The sequence below is a fragment of the Athene cunicularia genome (assembly GCF_003259725.1).
Source record: "Athene cunicularia isolate RWA chromosome Z unlocalized genomic scaffold, athCun1 chrZ_part2, whole genome shotgun sequence".
Taxonomy (NCBI): domain Eukaryota; kingdom Metazoa; phylum Chordata; class Aves; order Strigiformes; family Strigidae; genus Athene; species Athene cunicularia.
The window spans coordinates 21082043-21103571 of record NW_020799143.1 but is presented as its reverse complement, the minus strand read 5'-3'; the positions used below and the strand labels follow the sequence as shown (position 1 = coordinate 21103571).

The following is a 21529-nucleotide window of genomic DNA, read 5'->3' as shown; positions in this document are numbered from 1 at the left end:
TTCTCTCTTTTAAATTTGAGGGAGAGGAAATTTACAAATCCATGGGGTTTTCTCAAAGAAGCTTTCCATTGTTGTTTTTTGCTGTTTCATTTTGATATATATTTTTTTTAATAAATATATATGGTTTGGGTATTTTTTTCTCAAGAAACAGCACTTTCCACTAGATGGAGACAGGACACTGGATAACTTTGTCCTCCAGGAGGACACTGACAATCAGGAACACAAAATAAAGCCCAAACATGAGAAAGCCCAGGATTTTATTCATCCTCCACTTGCAGAAAGCAATGGAGAGGATGACAAAGAGCAGCATGATGAAGAGGAGGACAATTGCACAGAACAGACCATTGCTGCTGACTGCCACCGGGGCAAAACGGTTAATCACAGCATACAGGAGCCACGGAAGAGGAAGGCTGTTAAGAAACAGAAAAATAAATTTGAAACATTGGAGAGGTGCAGAAAGGGACACTATAAAGTTTCTGGAGGCAGTTCAAAATACAACCAGATTTTTCCTTCATAAAGTGAGGCTGGAAGAGTTTAGCTCAGAATTCTAATATGTATATAAATCTAATTTGTCAGCTTGCTTGTGGTTCTTGCAGAGAACACAAGGGATTTGGTCTCCCTACTGTTCTATCAGTTACACTGGTGAATTTGATTTCCCTTGGCTGACAAGCCAGGTAAGCAGGAAGACCCTTTCCATTTGTTTCTGGATTTCAGATCATCTGCGGAAGAATCTACTTCTACTTTCCAAGACCCTGCATGGCAGGAGGCTAGGTCACATAAAGACATGTCCTTGCCATGAAGAACCAGCACTCTGCAAGGCACTGCCCTCAGAATTTGGCCCTTAAAAGCCTTGATAAACACTTACTGTATAAACCTGTGTTAAAACGTGAACTTCAGCTGAACACCAGCTTAATTTCTATTTCTGTATTTGCTGTCATTGCATTTCTCATCTCTGATGTCACAGAATGAGGCACCATGCCTCTGGAAGACATCAAGCTGAAATAAATATTTAAGCCACTGATCGGAGCTTAGCAGGCTTAGAAAGCATCAAGAGAGCTGTCAGAAGACAACAACCTTCAAACTTTGAAGAAGCAGCTCAAGACATAATAATTTATTACAGCCTCAGTACTAACTACACCAGCCTACAGTTCAACTGTGCCATTTTTATTATAAATATACCAGGTCTAGCAGACTGGTGCAGGACAACAATGTTTCCACTGGCAGAAAGTTTAAAAATTTAGGAAAAGTAAGAAAGCATTTCAAAAGAGGAAAGTTTTGTAATGCAGTCTATGTGCTCTAAGTTGAAGCACATGGTAGTGAATAATGTTTTCATATATTTTGCTTACAGATCTAATTTCAAATACTTCATGCTTCTGGATTAATATAAAAAAGTGGCCCAGTTTTTCTGCTGTGTCCAAATGTACTGCTATTAGCTAGCAGACAGAGTAAAAATGCTATTTACTATCTGCTCTAACTTCATGATCCCTTTTTATACCTGTGCATTTGCTGGTATATTTTCAGAAGCAAAACCCATGATCTGTTCTATGACTATGCTGTTTGGGACTATGACTATGACTAGACCTGTTCTTCTGCATGTGTGAAAGCAAGAAACAGCCAAAGATGGAGAAACTGAGAGTATGGGCATGACTCTGTGGGAATAAAGACAAAGTTTGTCTGTATATTTTCTGCACATTTTTAAAACAATGATGCATAGATTACAACATTTCTGGTCCTGATCTACCTTGGTATCAAAAAGGAATCTGAATTCTTATCACATGCTACACATCATTATCCTAGAGGTGCTGTGAAGCAGTAAATAGCACATTTGTGCACAATTTTATGTTGTTTCGCATTGTCAAGATCTATACAATGATTCCTTTGTGGTAACAGAGAATTAGTTTGTAATTTGGGATTTGCCAGGTATATAAAAAATTATGTCAGCAACAGCCTAAATGAGCTACACAAGACAATGACATTCGGATTTTATTACAACAAACATGTTGAATACTGCAGAGGCAATTAATTGTTCCTGATTGTAATTTATAAAGAAAGTGCTAGTATAAGCACAATGAGTGGTAATGTAAGCAAACAACAACAACCTGACAAAAACATAAATAGCTTCAGAAATTCCTTCTTGGAACTCTTGCAGGCTTTTTAAAGTGCAATTCACTTGCCTAGGCAAGTGTAATATATCAAAGACAGAATTAGGCAGCAGATTTGTAACAATTCCATCTTGCAAATGTCTGAGCACTTGAAATAATAACATCCATTGCATATTTGCAATGCTCTCCTTTTTAAGTATCAATAGCAGAAAACTATTGTAGGCAACACCTTGGCAAAAACATGGCAACATGCTAAGAACAAAAGACTTGTTGACACAATTTTCTTGCTGTAAGACTTACCCCACTGTGATGTCAAATATGTTGCTTCCAACAGAACTGGATACAGCCATGTCCCCTAGACCTTTGCGTGCTACAATAACACTGGTAATCAGATCAGGAATGGATGTGCCAGCAGCTAGAATAGTCAATCCCATGATTTCTTCACTAATACCAATGGTCTCTCCAACCTAAAAGGATTAAGCAAAACCAGCAAAAAGTCCTGCGGTGAAGAAATGCCGCCTTCTGTAAACCTGTTTAACCAGTAATATTATCCTGGAGCTTGCTGACTAGCTTGGAGAATGCAGGCAAGATTGGAGAATTACTTGTTTTCACACATTTCCACATTTCAGGAGAAAGATAAAATTGTCAAATAGAACCAGTAGGTATTGACAAGCAGTTGCTGATGGCTCTGATGTTACCAGAATGATGATGTCCTGTGGTCAGGACAGCCACAGCTCTCTGAACTATTTTCCATTTACTGAGTAGTGATTTCATCTATGGTTGCAGTTCCTAAAATAAAGCACTACTCGGCATGAGATAGATGATACATTCTGATTCTAAATGATCTCTCACAGTGCAAAACACAGCACAGGGCTTGTGGTTTTGTACCAGCGTCACCTCCTTACCTGATGTGCCCACCAGACCATTAAGTAAGAAAAAAATGCAATCCAGCTGATAGATCCAAAAAATGTAATAGGAAAAAATTTTCTTGACCTCTGAAACAGAAACAAAGAGAAACAGTGAACACCTATGTTGAAGGCTGAATTGCTGTAATCTTATTTTCTTCTGAAAATGAGAGTGGCCTCTCATTTTTTCTGATCACCTGTTCTGACCAGCTATTCTGATCATCATCACATGATCAAAATAAATGCCAAGAGTAGTAAGAAATTGACTCCCTATACTTACCATTGCCCTATTCTTCCAACCACTTCAGTTGTAAAATAAATTCTCCTGATATCTTGTATGATGAATAGCAAGTTTTGGATTATCATTTGTATCACATTCTCTTATGCCACATTTTGCATATGTGTTTAGCTTAATGGTGGTTTCACTTCTACATTTAATAATAACTTCATGCTTATTCAGAAAGAATGTTTTCAAATTGCTAAAACACATATCCACACCTTTCATTAATAACTTTGTGCAACACCTTTCACAGTCTGTATAACAAGGGATATGACAGAGCTGGAAAAATACACACTAGTATGTACTAGGGCATTTACTTTTATTAGAAAAAACAGCCTACCTCCTCAATTAGAACATGAGATACATTAAGCACATATTTGCCATGCTTTGTTTTGTAGAGAAGTTTGTTATAAAAACATGGAAAACACACTCTGAGGCCCTTCAATGAATTAAAAAAATCTGTGTAACACCAAAGTAAATTCATTGTCATTCTCAGTGTCTCCCTTACTAATGTCAAACTTTGAATAGATATCATTCTTGCAGCCGATTAATGAGTTATATTCAGATTAATGATTTATTTTGATTTCTGTTCTTTACAGTCTTGAATTATCCATATTTTCTATTGGCTAGATAAATGTAACAAAAAGAGATCAAGTTAACTACTAAAGGAAGGAAATGGTACTGCAGTACTGTAGCAGGCAATCACTGTCTAAATCAAATTAGTGTTTAAAATGAAATTTGTACTGTGAATGAATGCTACCAGTCTTGAATGAAACCACAATGTTTATGGGCATCATCCTTCTGAATATAGATCCTCACCCCAGATGACTTCTGATGTGCCACTAGCAGAGCCCTATAAATTATCATGAATAACCAGTAGGACTGGTTGTGGAAGTTACACCACTTTGAATACTTGTTCCATCTGCTGCTCCACTCGGCACTATCTTTTGCTGTTAAGCCCTTGCTAAATCCACTTCCACTTGTCTCTGCAGGGGCCTCCAGAACTTTTGGGCAGCAGACCTTGCCTGGACCCCTTTCCATTGCAGGATGTGCCCCTGCTGCACCAGGAGACTCATTAGCCTAAGGGTGATTACTAGGTGTGGGAGCAGCTTTCCCTAAACATGATTTTTGGAGTGAAAATACTATTTGGATTTTGCCAGTGCATCTTGCTCAAGCAAGAAGAAGATGATGATGATGATGATGATGATGATGATAATAATAATAGTTAATAAATAAAAAGCCCTCTGTTTTAGGGAGTTTACAGAGCTGCACAGCCAGCTTTTTTTTTTTTTTTTTTTTTTTTTTTTTTTTTTTTTTTTTTTTTGTATAACAGACAAAAGAGGCATTTACATGGGACAGCCTCAAGTTTAGGAACTGATCAACATGGGTAGCTGTGGATTAAGAGGTGCTCAGTGAATTGGGCTGGCCATTAGAGCTGGTCATGTGGGCCTGTCTTTTGTCATCTGAACCAGAAAAGAGCAAGGTTGGTCTTCAGCTCGTTGAAATTACTAATGGAAAAATGTAAAGTCAGCAATGGCAATTGTGCACACTCATCTACAGGACAATTAAAAGGTCTGTATCTGCTCTAGAAGCAGGTGCAGCTGGAAGCTGTGTTACAGAACACTTACTCACTCCCTGTGGGCACTTTGTATAATGCTAAAGCTCTCCTGAAAGCTGAGCTTGTAAGCAATGACTAACATGACCTATAGAAACTACAACTGACTATACATAGGAACACACATTAAAGATGGTGCAGATTTAACAACTTCCCCCCCAAAGCCCTCATATATAAAAAAATAACTGGACTTCTCTTGGAGTAAGAAAATAATTCCAATAGGTGTTTTTAATTAATTATCTTTAAATATAGGCATAAATATAAATATTATTTATGTATATAAATAATTAGCCACAATGGTACCTGGAAACATCCTTTTCATACAGATTCCTTTACTGTCACAAGCACTGTTTCTAGAGCTGCTCAGGGTACTTTGGTTGATCTGCTTCTTTAGAGAGCAAACAGAACTACTTTTTCAAAACAGAGTTTAAATTTTTATCAAATCAGAAAATCTGATAACAAGCTTCCAATGTTTAAACCTACTCAGATGGACTTCTAATTTTAAAATCAAAACTTTACATGCACTGGGGACAGAAGACCTTAGTCTGAAAAGGAACACAATTTAAAAGGAACACAAAGATGTCTGTTAAAACAGTGATCTGACACCAGCGAGAGGAGAACTGAGTCAAGAAGGGATAAACAATCTGAGCAGCAATTTCCTTTTTCTAAACTAAATAGCTAACACTTCTTTTTCACCATTTTTAGTAGTCAACTCTTTAAACTTTCAACATGTTTTGTCTTCCTTACAAAAACTGGGCTTTTCTGACAACACGTATGGTGAATGAGATGATGAAGCAATAAGCTTGCTGTAGCTGGTCACAAAATTCTACAGAGAGCACCTCATGGCAATGGAATTTGAATAATCACTATACAACACTCAAGATACGAGCATACATTGGCTTACACAGAACTAATACAGCAAGAGCTGTACTGGCCAGTAATAGCTCTCTGTCAGTGTGATTATATATACCAAATGGTTCTTCCAAAGTAACAAGACATTGCCCAAGTCAGACACCCACAGAATTTGTATGGCTAAGAATTCCAATGCAGTAACTTTGCAGCATGTGTAATCCTAGCCAGTATTAGCTAATCCTCTCCCAGTAAAATTAACTGATAAGCAGCAGTTCAAGACTAAGAGTACTTTAATAGACTTAACAGTTTAATTACCTGTTTTAAAAGGGGGAACATCACAATTCAAGAAGGACAAAATTTAAAGCCTGTACATATTACAGGTGATGAAACCAAGAATGGACTCCATAGATGCTGCTATATAATTTGCATACAGATGAAATTCTTAAAAAGCAGTAGAGTGCTGATTATTTTTTGGATGCTGGATTTTATTTCCAGAGTATAATAATAATACTACTCATGCTTATTTAGTAACTAATGACAGCATTCCTTTGAGATTTATCTCATCGCAATTCCCTAGCTCTTGAAAATATGGAAAGCTGCTGATTCCAAACATTTTCCTTAGTCAGAGACATTAGTCAGAGACAGCAGACAGCAATACTTTTCTCCACCTTTTCTGGTAGCTGTTGTGATGGTTGCCTTGTAAAGACAGAGATCCCAGTTTATTACCAATTGGTTCTGTTGTGGTCATGGTAACAGAAAAATGAGAAAAGCCATGGCTCATGCAGTTCATATGTTTTTTTCTTTTAACAAAAGAGAAAGAATTTAGCAGTTTCACTATAGGTTGGTTGGATTGGTACTGTTCTTGTCTATTAGCGATCTTATGGACATTTTTCTTGGTACATTTCTGTATTGATTTCATGCCAGTGTCTGAAAAACAGGACTTTAAGTAGCAAGAATGATCCAAGTATGAAGGTTTTTCTTTTAAGAGCCTGGTCCTGAAAGATAGTGAGCATTTAATAATTTGCAGAGTAACTGTCTTAATTTTAGCCAGTATTATTACCAACATATTTAACCTGAATGAATCATATGTTTGTCTCATACATAAATTTATCTGCATTGTAAGCTTTGATTTTCCTTTCATACTTGACAGTGCTTAAATCTGATTACTCAGAACCTGCTCCTGTAACTGGATCTGTGCAGGAACATCTTGTCCTTGTCCCCTTGGTAACAGTGCATCTCTGTATGGCAACAAGAGTTCATGTACCTCTTCATTTGTAATGGGAATTTGCAGAGATACAACAAACTGCCCCACATGGGTCCAGTGACAGCAGGACTGGAGTCCCGATAGCCATTTTTCTGGCGTGTTAACACAAAGGGATGGACAGTGCATATGGCTATAATATAAGAGATTATGTTCAATATCTGGCACTGACCCACATCAGTCATGTCATTTTCCTTTCAATTTTTCAATACCCCTTACTGCAGAAGATGGACAGTTACATTTGTAGTCTTTACAGAGCCACAGGGGAAATAAGGTATTAGTAAAGGAAAAATACCCATTATTGTTCAAAACACCCAAACAAAAAGTCAGGTAGAAAAGTCCTCAAGGGTATATCTACCTCTGGTGTACTGCCAGAAACATTACTGATGTTACAGTAAGGATTTTAACATATACTGGCTTAATGTGAGCAGATATTATCAAGGCACTAAACACATTAAAACATGTCAGCTATTGCATCTGTAAGAGCTGAACTAATGCATAATCTAACTATATAAAAATCTGCATATGTATACACCCAAGTATAATAAGGCAGCAAAGATTTTGCTAACTTTATTGATAGAAACTTGTATATGAAATAATTTTTCTAGAGTTCTGGGTGTCATGCAGCTAAATATAGCTTGGTATAGTACAAGTAAATGCAGTCAAACCATCTCCATTATGTGGAGGTAAAAAATACTTTAGAAAAGACACTCTAGGAGGAAAGGAGAATCATTTTGGAAAAGTGAACACCCACAGAGAATGTCAAAGGCTCCATACGGTCTCCCAAGTCAGTATATAGCAGAAAGGCATTCATTTTATATATTGACATGCTAATCTGAGCATCCTGATGCAGAATTTGGGTTTCTGACTAAAATTACCATGCATGTAAATCAAGCCCCTGATGGTAGACTTATTTACAAAATCTATTTAAGTATTATTTTAGGTTTGTTTTAACTTTTGCCCCACAGGTTTCATGGTGAGTTGCTTCCTGATGCACATGCTGAGCTGTGATATTGGGTTTTGGTTTTGTTATGAGGGGAATAGTGGGGATGGCACACAGCCATAAATGAGGATATTTTAAAGACAAACACACTAATGAAGTGTCCTTGAAAAGTTAGACAGTTTATGCAACTATCTGGTTAATTCTTTGACAGCAATGTTTAAAGTAAGCAGCTTGTCATACTGATACAGTCTGTTATCTCTTTTGCTATCTCTACATGCAATTAGAAACTACATTTCTTTTACTTCTGTATAAAAAGTACTCCTTTCAGTGAATGTAATTTCAAAACTCTGTTGCCCATTGAAGTATCTGGCATACACAACTGTGCTTATCTTTTGTGTTACAACAAGGTATTTTAGTTGTAGTATGTCAGCATGCCAGTTCTGTTGGTGAACAATACTAGTGTTAATTATCACACACAACACACAGTTGCACACTTCTTGAGATATTTGCTTTCCAAAACCATTATTGTAACAACTGTTCTCATTTGTACAGTACAGAGTATTGAATAAGTCTATATGTCTATTGATGTTAACTTCAGATTTTCAAAATTCAAAATAAGGCACATACTTATTTCTTAGCAATACTTTCTCATTTTGGTCCAAATTGTGAAAAAAAAATGCAGAGAAGGTTTTGAATGATAAAAGGAGAGCATAAATACAGAAATAAACAATTTTGAAATTTATATAGTATGCTCTGTTACCAAACAAAATGTGGATATCAGAGTTGTTTGAAAACTTTAAGAAAAGCAAGCTTAAAGATTGGAAGGGAAAATGTCAGCTTATATCCCTTCAGAAACCTTTAGCTAAAAACAAACCAGAGGTCTTATTTTAGCTTGCTTCTTGCACTGAATTGCAGTTTTTCAATGTGTGGGATGGGAAAGTTTTTCAGTGTGTGTGTGAGGAGGAAAAAAGAATTCAGAGTGTTGATTTATAATGTTATAAGCTGTGCATTCCTCTCTTGCAGCAGCTTTAAATCTATTTTTGATCCAGAAAGGAAAAGGACTTTTTCAGCTCTTGACTTTTTTTCTTTTACTTTCCATGAGCCTCCCCAGTCAGATCTATTTGTGTATGTGAATATAAAAGTGGCAAGACTTTATAACTTTTCACAATAAGTCATTTTTATTAATAATCAGTCTTACATTACTTCAAGCTGTGTTTGGGACAAAACTAGCAAGTATTTTAAACATGGAAGGACTTATGGATCTTTTCATAATATGAAAATTAAAAGATGACAAGTAGAAGAAATAGGTGTAGTAGAACATGTATTTAAGAGAAATGTGTATCATTATTTTTGAACCACAGAGAAAATTTAAACAGTCTAAAGTCTTTCCAGTTGTACCCTTTAGGGCACTGCAGATGGACAGACTTCCTCAGCACTTATGTGATATTAAGTGGAGATCTGGAAATGCAGATATGAAGGCCCCAAATAAATTTTAAGAGCTTTCACTCTGTGTCATAATATATTAGTGAATACAAATGATAATCTTTAAAGAGCTATTACCAGCCAGTTGCCCATAAGCACCCATTTGATGTTGTGACCTTTTCTTCAAAAAAGAAACTATTTTTAAAAAAACATTAGCTCTATTTCTACAAAAATCCACTACAGTCCCTTTGAGCATTTAGCTAGGGAGAACCCTGATGTGCAGAACACACTGACTTATAACAACTGTTACTTACAGGTTTTCTGACATCTGGGAGGGAAACCCACAGTGGAAAAACAATGGGTAATACAAGAAGGTAGGTGAGTTGCTTGCGTGGGGTGTCAGGCCAGGCCAGGCTGAGAGGCTGGTCCTCATCCTCTTCATTCTGTAAGAAAAGTGGCAGTGAGCATAATAGTAAAGTGGATGAATGAAGTTAGGGATTCTTTATAAAGAGGAGTCCAGAGGACTGTGCTGTGTTTCAGTGAAAACCCATGGGGTCTGAAAACATTGTATTAACACCACACCTACCTAACAACATTATCTAGGAAACAGTAAAAATACTTTGGCCAGACTATGAGGTATCTCTGCAGACAGGCTGCCTGAGGACATCCATCTGTGGTTATTCTGACAGTGATGCTGGTGATGCATGGAGCCCATGGAAGGGAACTTTGTTCCTCTGATACCCCTTCCCACAGGTTCTCCCCTAGGATGTGTGCTAGCCTAGTCAGGGATCAAAACTGGTCACAGCTGCATCAATCCTGGGTGCACAGATAGAATAGGGAGAGGGAGGCGGGGAGTGAGGAGAGAGAGAGAGAGAGAGTATATGTGTGTGTCCGCGCTCACAAACATATATATGCACGTAAGCATGTGTGTGTATGTATATACGTATACGTATACGTATACGTATATCTAACTTTTTTAAACTTCTGTAACTTAAAAAATTAGTATGGGAGGGAGGGAGGGACGGAGGGAGGGACGGAGGCAGGCATGGATATTTTTATATATATATGTATTTTCTTTTTCATAGGACCATAGGGTAATTCAGGCTGGCAGGGATCTGGGAATCTCCACTGCCCAACTGAGGGGATCAGACCAGGCAGTTCAGAGCTCTGCCCAGTCAAGATGTGAAACCATCAAGGATGGAGATGGCCCAGCCTCCCTGGACCCCAGCTCCGCCACTGGGCTGTCCTCATGGGGAAAAGGATTCACCTTATATTCAGCCTGAGCCTCTCATTTTCAGAGCAGCCACAACGCAGCAGTATTCTTAACAGCTTGGTGTTAAAACTAAAGGAAAGACATTCCTCTCCTGTTTGTGTAGCTGACTTCTACATCAATCTCTAGTCTAGTTTTATGTGTTTGCTGTTCACCTGTCATCTCTATTACAGAGTAGGTGTATAGTGACCTTCTCCACAACAGAAAACCTTTTGGCTGCCACACACTTCTCTTTCCTTAGACTGCTTCTGCTAACAAAACGGAGCCCTCTCAGAAGAGGGCCCTGCCACAGAAAGAAAGCAAGGTGAGCATGAGTCAGCCTTTTGGGTGTATGTTTTAGAGTAACTTCTTACCTTTTAACATAGGTAGGCAATGTCTCCAGAACTGCACATGGATCTAATTTATACTACAGAATCAGGCAACATAAAAAATGGCCTTAATGCAAATCTTGTTAAGCCTCTGGAAAGATTCCTAGAGAGCTCAGTGAAAGCTAAAGGAGTCCAGTGGTATGCAACTACTTCATGTAGTGTTCTTGTTTTCTTCTTTTGCAAAAAGATAATAATTGAGAACTCAGTCCTCTCTGCAAGTTACTCTTCCCATAGATTTATAATACAGGTTTCTTGTCAGTTACTGTCCTGTCTTAAGATTGCTTACATAAACCTTATGACAATATTATAAGAAGCAGTCATCTGTATGACCAAATCAGTTACTTCTTTCTATGCAAAAGAGTTGATGAAATGTCAGCATATGTAGGTACTGTTCATAACATTCTCTACTTACTGTTGACTTTGATTGAAGAACGGGTATTAATTATTCCACTATTATGAACTCATTAATTGTTCAACTACTCATCTACCCAAACTGATCAGTACCTACAGAAGCAAGCCCAACTCTTAGCTCAGGATCTTCCATTATGACTAAATCAACTGACACAAATGGACTGGAAGCAAATCCCTGTTTACCTCTTGACGCACTAGCAGACTGCAGCTACTTTGACAATTATGTGTTGATGTCAAGAGAAGACAATACTTTGTTAACCTCTACACTTTGTGAAACTTCCAAGTTGCATGATTGTAAGATGACAGTAAAGTGAACAAGTTATAACAGGAATAATCATTAAAAGATTTTAAAACTGTACATAGGCACAATTTGTCACACCCCACACAGTACTTAAAAGGCTCCTGAGCAGCACAAGAGGCTAGCTTTTGCCTTTAACATTCAGGTCTTTACCAAAGTTATCAGATAATCTGTATTTCACTGCTGCAATCTACTGAAGCTTGAGTTTTGGGGGACTGGGCTGGTGCAGGAGTTTGTGGGGCTACTTCCTAAAACCAAAATCCATTCCTTTTCCATGCCAGCAGATGCTGTTGGGGTGGTAAAATCGATCTGATATGGATGCTTAGTTTTGAAATATGAAGACTCAGTTAAAATCTGAGCACAAGAGGACAAATTGAAGGGTTGTCTAGGTAACTTTCTGAGTGTCCTGTGTATTATTCAAGTAGTGGACTCAGCTGGAATAAAGCTCCATAAATGACTGCCTCATAAACAACACTGAGTGACAAAGTACTTTCTGAATTGCCATCTTTAGAGATTAGCCGTGATTAACAACCCTATTTAATCACAACAAAAGCTTTACATTAGTCTGAGTTTGCACATGAGTCTGCAAAATGAATGCAAATTAATACCCAAGTTGGTTCATGCAGTATTGTGCCAGTACACACTGTACTTCAACACTAGGCCTTCATTCTGGTCTCATGTCTGTGTCAGACAGCACTGAGCTAGTTCAAGAACATGGGCAATGTGAGCAGCTGTAGCAAAGGACCACAAAGTATTACATATGGAGATTGACAGATGTCTCATGAGAAACCTTGATCCACCTGTTTGAGATCTTTTCACCTTCAGGTTTTATTGCCTCATCCCTCTCCCTAAGACAACTATCCCCAAAAGATAAATCCAAACTCAAGCTTACAGTGCAGTAGAGCAAAACCCTTTTCCTCACTTGTTTAACTCCAGAATGCATTACAGGTGCCACAGACTGGATCTCCATTTCCTAAATCAGAATCAGCATTTGATTTTCAAATGCTGACCTTTCAAAAATCAGTGGAAGTTAGGCAGTTCAACATATTTGGAAACCTACCTTCCATGAATTTCAAAGCAATGCTGAACTATCCACTGAGGTTGAAGACATGAAAGGGTTGTAATCCTGGCAGCTATAAACCCATGCAAATGTGACTGTCATGCTCTAGACTAAGCAGTGGTAATATAAAATGACTCAGCACAGATTTATGGCAGAGATTGTGTGCACTGTCTGTGGTTCCAGTCTACCTTCAATGTTAATACTGAATATGCATTCTCACAGTTCATAGAAACTCATTCTGAAACTATAGTTTTGATATATTTTAGTCTGTATGATGAAAACTCAGTACTTGCAAAGTTCGTTAAGGATTCTCCTCTGCAATTGTTAAGAAGAAAAACAGTGATAACATGATATACACACTGGAATTCAGTTGCCTAAACACACATATAGTGGTGTTATTTTAGATACTCTCTGCTATCTCAATTGACCTCCACATGCTCCATCAGAAGTGGAGCTAATTTCTGACACACCTGCCACCACTATGCAAAAATCTCCATTTCTATAGGCCAGCTCAGGTGGTACTACCTACCCATCTATACACAAATGAGTCCTACCTCAAAAATCATTCCCTGTTATGACTCTGTATCTAATCAGCTGTAAAGATACTGACATGAACATATAGGAAAGCTGCATCAGCTGACAATATGAACTGTGAGGATAATCCAATATCCACACAAAGTTTCCTGTGAGTCTAAAATTAACAAAAACACAGGTCATATTAAATGTTGTCAAGTAAAACCTGAAGCTGTACAGACAATCAGAGTTCTCCTATATTTCCAAGTCCATTTCAGTGTCTTGCCTGAAAGTATTGTCTGGAATATGCCAGTGAAGGCAAAAATATTAGCAGTTTACTTATATTAATACAAATAGTATTAACTCTCTGTTCTGGATAGTCATTAAACACTTCAATACCGTTCCTGGCAGAAATGACTGGCATCAGTACCACTTAACTAGAATGATCTGAAGAACATTTCCCAGGCTGCATTTAAAGGTTGATGACTGGTAGGTAATAAGGGATTTGAGGGAGGTGAGAAAGGATAAAGTAGTTTAAAATATCTACATTTTTTTTATTATGTGGTAAGATTGACTGGACTAAAGAAAACAGAAACAGCCGTATTAAGTCAGACCAAACACACATTTAGACCTGTATCTTAATTCTGGCAATGGTCAGATATGGGCACTCTGGAAAGAAGTATTGGAAAGTGGCATATTTTTTCATCTTCCACAAATTCATAGAATCATAGTTTTATATAGGTTGGAAAAGACCTTTAAGATCATAGAGTCCAACTGTTAACCTAGTACTGTCAAGTCCACCACTAAACCACGTCCCTAAGTGCTACATCTACACCATACCTGCAGGGATGGTGACACAACCACTTCCCTGGGTAGACTGTTCCAAACCTTGGCAACCCTTTTGGTGAAGAAATTTTTCCTAATATCCAGTGTAAACCTCCCCTGACACACTGTGAAGCCATTTCCTCTTGTTCTATCTCTTGTCACTTGGGAGAAGAGACCAACATCCACCTTGCTACAAACTCATTTCATGTGGTTGAGCCTTCTTTTCTCGGGTCTAAACAACCCCAGTTCCCTCAACCGCTCCTCATAAGACTTCTTCCCTAGATCCTTCACCAGCTTCGTTGCTCTTCTTTGGATGTGCCCCAGCACCTCAATGCCTTTCTCGTAGTCAAGGGCCCCAAACTGAACACAGTATTTGAGGTGTGGCCTCACCGGTGCTGAGTACAGCGGGACAATCTCTTCCCTGTCCCTGCTGGCCACACTGGCCATCCATACAAGCCAGGATGCTGTTGGCCTTCTTGGCCACCTGGTCACACTGTCAGCTCATTCAGCCAGCTGTTGACCACCTCCTCCAGATCCATTCCACTGTGCAGCTTTCCAGCCACTCTTCCCTGAGCCCGTAGCATTGTGTGGGGTTGTTGTGGCTCAAGTGTAGGGCGCAGCATTCAGCCTTGTTGAATCTCAGCCCATAGATCCGGCCTGTCCACATCCCTCATAGAACCTTCCTACCCTCAAGCAGATCAACGCTCCCACACAACTTGATGATGTCTGCACACTTACTGAGGGTGCACTCAGTGCCCATGCTCAGATCACTGATAGAGTTATTAATCAGAACTGGCCCCAGTAGTGAGCCCTGGGGAATACCACTTGTGACCAGCCTCCAGGGTGGATTTAACTCCATTCACCACAACGCTTTGGGCCCAGCCATCCAGCCAGCTTTTTACCCAGTGAAGAGCGTACCGCATCCAAGCCATGAGCAGCCAGCTTCACCAGGACAATGCTGTGGGAAACAGTGCCAAAGGCTTTACTAAAATCTAGGCAGGCAACGTCCACAGCCTTTCCCTCATCCACTAAACAGGTCAGCTTGTCATAGAAGGAGATTTGTCAAGCAGGACCTGTCTTTCATAAACCCATCCTGATAGGGCCTGATCACCTGGCAGTCCTGCACGTGCCCTGTGATGGCACTCAGGATGGTCTGTTCCTGAAGTGCTAAGGCTTGGCAATAGGCCCAAGCCAGAGTTGACCTATAGATGAATCCTGTATATTTCTTAACTGGTAACCATTGTGTTAATAGGTATTATACTAAGTTATAACAAACCACCTATTCTGATGTAAAAGTGGAAGTATTGAGGCCTGAGCAACAGGCCCTGAACCAAAACTGTTAACTCAGTATGTAATCATTAGTGAAAATATGTATGGAAGATGTAGCTCTCTTGAATTTATATTTATCTTTGTTTGTGGATAAATAACAGGGTCATGGAGACAGTTGTCTGGCACCGTGGCCTGATGTGAGACCTTGTGCATAATCCAATTAGATAAGCAGAGAAACTCCTTTAGCTTCTCCCTTGAGCTCTGGCCAGGGCCAGATATTTCCACCTAAAACAAAGGTGCCAGCTATTCTGGATTGCTGATTTTTGGTTATATCTGGGTTTATTTGGACCTGCTTGCAGCAACTTTTGATGCCTCACCTAAGGGTGGACACACCGCATAGGATTTCCCCCTTGCCGGGACAGGCTCCCCAAACCCTCGCTGTAACCGGGGCTGCCCAGCCACTGCGGGGCTGGGTGATGGTAACCTATGAAAGTGGGGATGGATCTTTCTTAATCACTATTCTCTCTCTCAGGTAGTAATGATTTGATGCATCACCCTGTATTTTCCTATTTGTTTGAGTGCACTGTTTTGTCTTTTCCTACTGTATATTTTTTGTATTATTCTTTTATATTATTTAGTTATTTCTAGTAAAATATGCCTGCTCTTTTCACTCTGCTGTCTGAGTTTAATTGGTATCCTTAATCAGCACAACCACTTTGTAACTTTCCCTAGCACTGAGGTCAGGTTGACGAGCCTGTAGTTCCCCAGATACTCCTTCCTACCCTTCTTGTATATGGGTGTCACATCTCTTAACTTCCAAACAGCTGAGACCTTCCCAGTTAGCCAGGACTGCTGAGAAATGCTTGAAAGTGGCTTGGTGAGCACTTCCACCAGCTCCCTCAGTACACTTGGTTGGATCCCACCCAGCCCCATACACCTGTGTGTGTCTAAGTGGTGTAGCAGGTTGATAACCATTTCCCCTTGGATTATGGGGGCTTCATTCTGCTCCCTGTTCCTTTCTTCCAGCTCAGGGGTCTGTGTTTCCTGAGAACAACTCATCTTACTGTTAAAGACTGAGGTAAGGAAGACTTTTAAGTACCTCAGCCTTTTCCTCACCCTTTGTCACTGTGTTTCTCCCTGCAGCCACTAAGGAATGGAGAAACTCCTTAGCCCTCCTTTTGTGGTCAGTGTATTTATAGAAACATGTCTTCTTGTCTTTTACTACTGTAGCCAAACTAAGTTCTAGTTGGACTTTTGCCCTTCTAATTTCCTTCTTACTCTCATGACTTCCCTGTAGTCCTTCTGAGTGGCCTGCCCCTTCTTCCAAAGGTCATAAACTTTTTTTTCCCTTGAGTTCCAGCCAAAGCTCTCTGTTCAGCCAGGCTCATCTTTCAGCTCATTGGGACAGCCTGCTCCTGTGCCTTTAACATTCCTCTTTGAAGAATGTCCAACCTTCCTGGTCCCCTTTGCCCTTCAGAATTGCCTCCCAAGTGACACTGTCAACCAAGCCCCTAAACAGGTCAAAGTCTGCCCTTCAGAAGTCCAAGGCAGCAGTTCAGCTGATCGCTCTCCTTACTTCTCCAGGAATTGAAAACGCTCATTTCATGATTGCCACGCCCAAGACAGCCTCCAGCCATCACATCACCCACAAGTCCTTCTCTGTTCACAAACAGCAGGTCCAGTGGGGTATGTTCCCTAGCTGGCTCACTCACTGTGTCAGGAAGTTATCTTCCACACACTCCAGGAGCCTTCCAGACTGTTTCCTTTTTGCTGCACTGTATTTCCAGCAGACATCTGGTAAGTTGAAGTCGCCAAGGAGAACAAAGGGTAGTGATTGTGAGATTCTCCCAGCTGTTTATAGAGTATTACATCTGTCTCTACACCCTGGCTGGGTTGTCTGTAACACTCACACCATGATATTTGCCTTGGTCTTTTCCCTGATTCTTACCCATAAATACTCAACCTCTTCATCACCACTGTCGACCTCTAGAGAGTCGAAACACTCCCTAACGTACAGGGCTACCCCACTGCCTCTCCTTCTTTGCCTATGCCTTCTAAAGGGTTTATAGCCATCCATCACAGCGTTCCAGTTGTGTAAGTCATCCCATCATGTTTATGTGATTGCAATTACATCATAGTTTTCCAGCTGCGCAATGGCTTTCAACTCCTTCATGTTTGTTTTCCATGCTGTGTGCATTGGTGTAGATGCGCTTCAGTGGGGCTATTTTGATCCTGCCACCTTTTCTGGGGGGAGAAGCCCTAATTCCTATGTTACTGTTCTCAGCCACTTCCATGGTTTCTAACACATCAACAACCCTTATATCTTTGCTGCCATGTGGATCTCCATCCCCTGCCTCAACTGAGACGTCTACAGTGCTGTGTGCCTTAGTACAGGGACACTTCAAATGTGCTCCAGTGTACTCAACACATCATGGAGCAGACTGGAGAACTGATTCTTCCCTCATCATTCCCTGCAACTGGAAGGATCAAAGAGAACGCTACTTGTGTTCCTGATACTTTAACCAGTCATTAATGTTTTAGACATAACCTGCATTAGATCTTCATATTCATAATAGTCATTAATGCATTTCTATGAAATTCTCATTAGCTGTCATAATTCTTTCTACTCTTTATTTATTGTATCCTCATTTTTTCTTACTTGTGCTTAGGACTGTCTTTTTGTTTCATATACATTTGCAGTGCTGAATATCCATGCCTAGAAGGGATGGACATGGTACCTTAGGCATATTAATCAATAATGATAATAAAATTAATTCTCTAATAGAAAAAGTTTCCCTTTGCATATTCTACCAGTGTTAACTATGTACACCTTTAAACTACAAAAAATATAGTTATGGTTCCCTGTTCTCAGGAAATGAGATTACATGTGTTGTTTTGCTCCATATTCTCTTTTATACATCTGTAACATCTTTCTTCTACATAACTCATTACAAACAATGAAAAAGCTACAAAATCTCTGAATACTTCAACTTTCACAAATTCTTCATCTAAGAATATCTAACTGATACTTGTCTGTAATCCCATAGAAGAATTTCTTACTGCTTTGCTCAAGACAAGTCTTCCCAACCTCCCAAGAAAATTTTTCCAGAGGGAATATGTTTCACATTATATAAACAATACCAACATACGGTGACATTTCATCAATAACTATTTTGTTTAATAAACAACAGTTCATAGCAAACTCCATCTGCCAAAGTCACAATCTAGTCACTGCTTCTAGTAAACATCAGAAAATCATTGTCTCTGTGGATGCTTATGCTCATAATATTTTAGGAAAAAACTGCTTTTCTGGTGCAACGTCAATTTGCATTTTTATACTTTTTCCTGACAGTAGGACAAAATGGGAAACAAGTACAATGAACCACCTCAAACTCATCTGAAATACCAAATCTGATATTATTTACCAACTAGTCTGTATTGTATAACAGCTATAACATATGAATTATAAATATTATATTCTGGATTATTCTGTTAAACCAACTAATCTGAAGAGTTGAGCTATAAATTCTCATGCTTGTACATTTCTTATGTATTCTGACTTCAGATATCATTTAACTATACAGAATTAAGACTACAGAAGAAAGGAATCTGCAGACAGAAATTATCTGCAGTTCAGTTTGCTTATGCTAAAGTATAGATATTGTACCACCTATAAAAAGGCAATTTCTTTCTTTGCCTGATAGTGTTGCAAAAGACTGCTGAGCCTTTTTTTTTTTTTTTTTTTTTTTTTTTGTGAAGAGCTATGTACAACCTAACTTTTCATAACGATTGAATCAAGAAAAAATAATGATGTCTCAAAATGTTACCTGTCTCAGGTAAGTACTGATTTTCAGAACTGAGATTGATTCTTTTCTTTAGAATAGCAAATCTCACAATAATTTATTTCACTAGAAAGTCAGAGGACGAAAGCCCTATTGTGAACAGCCTCAAGTCTCTGCTTTCTGTTTCTTGTCTATAATGTGAATCGCTCATTTTTCTTCTCCTACTTATCATTTGGAAAAAAAATACATGAAACAAGGTGAGATAGTAAGTTAGTACAGTAGCATGCAATTTCTATGGGGAAACTAAGACAGAAAACAACATCCTTCCTCAAGAATACTCAAGTAACATTCAAGGAGAGAGTAAAATTAAACCCCTGAGATTTCAGAATACATTATGTATATATGGATGCTCTCCTTAGGGCAGCTAATTTGTATTAATCCTCTCTGCACTGTGAACTCACTGAATAGAGCTACCTTTTGAGTGGAGCTATAGGAAGGAGCAAGGTAGGTATTTACTCCATATTCTGTTATTTTTGCTTGTGTCCTATCGGGCTCTTGCACAAATACCTGAAAGCACAGCTCCTGGAGCTCATATGCAGTTTTTTTACACCAATGTTACTGCCAGCATTGTTTGCGAATTTGAAAGGAAACACTCAGAATGTAACAGTCAAAACGGCAGTCAGTCCACCAGAAGTAAAACTATGGTGTAATGGAGATACACCCAAAGAATAAGCCGTTGTCTTCACAATATTTTTCACTATCCTAGTTTTCAAGTAAGTCAAGCTGGTATACAGCAGAAAAAAATGTGGAATAGGCAACTCCGTAGCCTTGGGAAAATAAAGATCGATCCCTTTTGATGACAATGTCATTCTCATTAGGTTACAAAGAGCTATACCAGCAAAGAAGATGCAGGCATTTACCTTAGACTGAAAAAAATGTTTGGGCTTTGGAAAATGTATTTTTAATGATCAAACAAATACCAGGGATGATGGGATATATCATGGCCTTACAACAAAGGCTGCTCTAATATCTACTCTCTCTATGAAATAGAAATGATTAATATAGTCCAGAATCATAGCCTGAGACAGAGAACACAACGCTACTCAGATTCACCTAATGCTAATTTGATGCAAATGGAGTAAGTACTCCAGGGCAGGGGATATCTGTTCCCACCAGGGCCTCTGTCCTAAAAAGCAGCACACTGTGCTGCTACTCTGTGGTGTGGAAGACAAAATATGCTTTACCACACTGTTGCTGAGGTAAGCAGATTAGATCCAGTGAAAACAATAAAGCGTTTGTGGCATTTTCCTACGACATATAAGTTGTCTTATATTTTTATGGAAAAGTCATCTCTGACATGGTTGGCATGTAAACATTTTCCAGTGGGGTTTCCATGGAAACAGGTAAAAGTGTGCGCATGTGTATGTGTGCATGCGTGCATGTGCATGTGTGTGTGTGTGTGTGTAGGTGGGAGGAAAAGGTGTTATCTTCAGACTGGAAGCTATTTTTAGGAAAGCCACAGGTTAAAACGACTATGACTGAACACACTTAATCAAATGCCTGTTAAGAAGGTGGCAGGGGGGAGAAGAGGGGAGACAACTGGACTTCTCAGAAGGATCATTTCTCTGAAGGGCACCCTATAAAACATTTAATGAGATAGTCAGCATCCTTTCAGTCCTCTTTCATTTTCTCATACATACTTAGTACCACTCTCTGAAGTTTTATATAACAGTCTTCTCCTTTGTGGCAACATACTAAAGGTTAAGAGACAGAATGCAGTAAGTAGAACAAAATCCCTGAGGAAGATGCAATATCCATCAGGAGGGAAGGCAATTTCTGGCTGCAAATGAAACAAGAACATCTTATAGACTGTATGGTTGGAGGAGGTATTGTTCCCTGCTGCCCTGGTTAGGGACTGGGAAGGAGACCACAGCTATCTGTCCTTCACAGCTGAGGATCCTGATTTTATCAAAGTGTAGGAGATCTGCTGCTGCTTACAGTAGGAGCAGGATTATATGAGTTTTACTGTCTGGGACAAATGACTAGGTTGCTGGGGACATTTTCTGGAAAGCCTTTTTGAAATTCTGCAAGCAGCATCAGGACAGAGTTTATCTTGTTGCTCAAGGGCTTTGGCTAGCAATAGGACAGCTGAGGTTCCCTGGAGGATAGTGGAGTAAGAAGAATGGAGTTAAAGGCCTGGGGAAAAGGGAGAAGCAACACAGTGGACTTTGGAAAGAAAAAAAAAAAAAAAAGGAAATAAAGTATAATACACCTAGTTCATGAAACCTTGTGAAAGTCATTCATTAACTGACAGCCTTGACATTACATTAGTCTTGACAAGATATTGACTGTC

At 39.1% G+C, this 21529-nt stretch overlaps 1 protein-coding gene across 3 annotated transcripts in view; it reads right to left on the bottom strand.

The window, feature by feature from the left end:
- Nucleotides 1–21529, bottom strand: part of SLC24A2 (solute carrier family 24 member 2) — a 112585-nt gene continuing 91056 nt past the window's right edge. For all 3 annotated transcript variants that reach the window (XM_026866443.1, XM_026866445.1, XM_026866444.1), the window contains 4 exons: nt 9695–9823; nt 3008–3097; nt 2403–2569; nt 1–410 (listed from right to left, as the gene is read on the bottom strand). In XM_026866443.1, coding sequence (XP_026722244.1) covers nt 161–410; nt 2403–2569; nt 3008–3097; nt 9695–9823 — 636 coding nt within the window. In that variant the 3' untranslated portion in view covers nt 1–160. The remainder of the gene's footprint in view (nt 411–2402; nt 2570–3007; nt 3098–9694; nt 9824–21529) is intronic.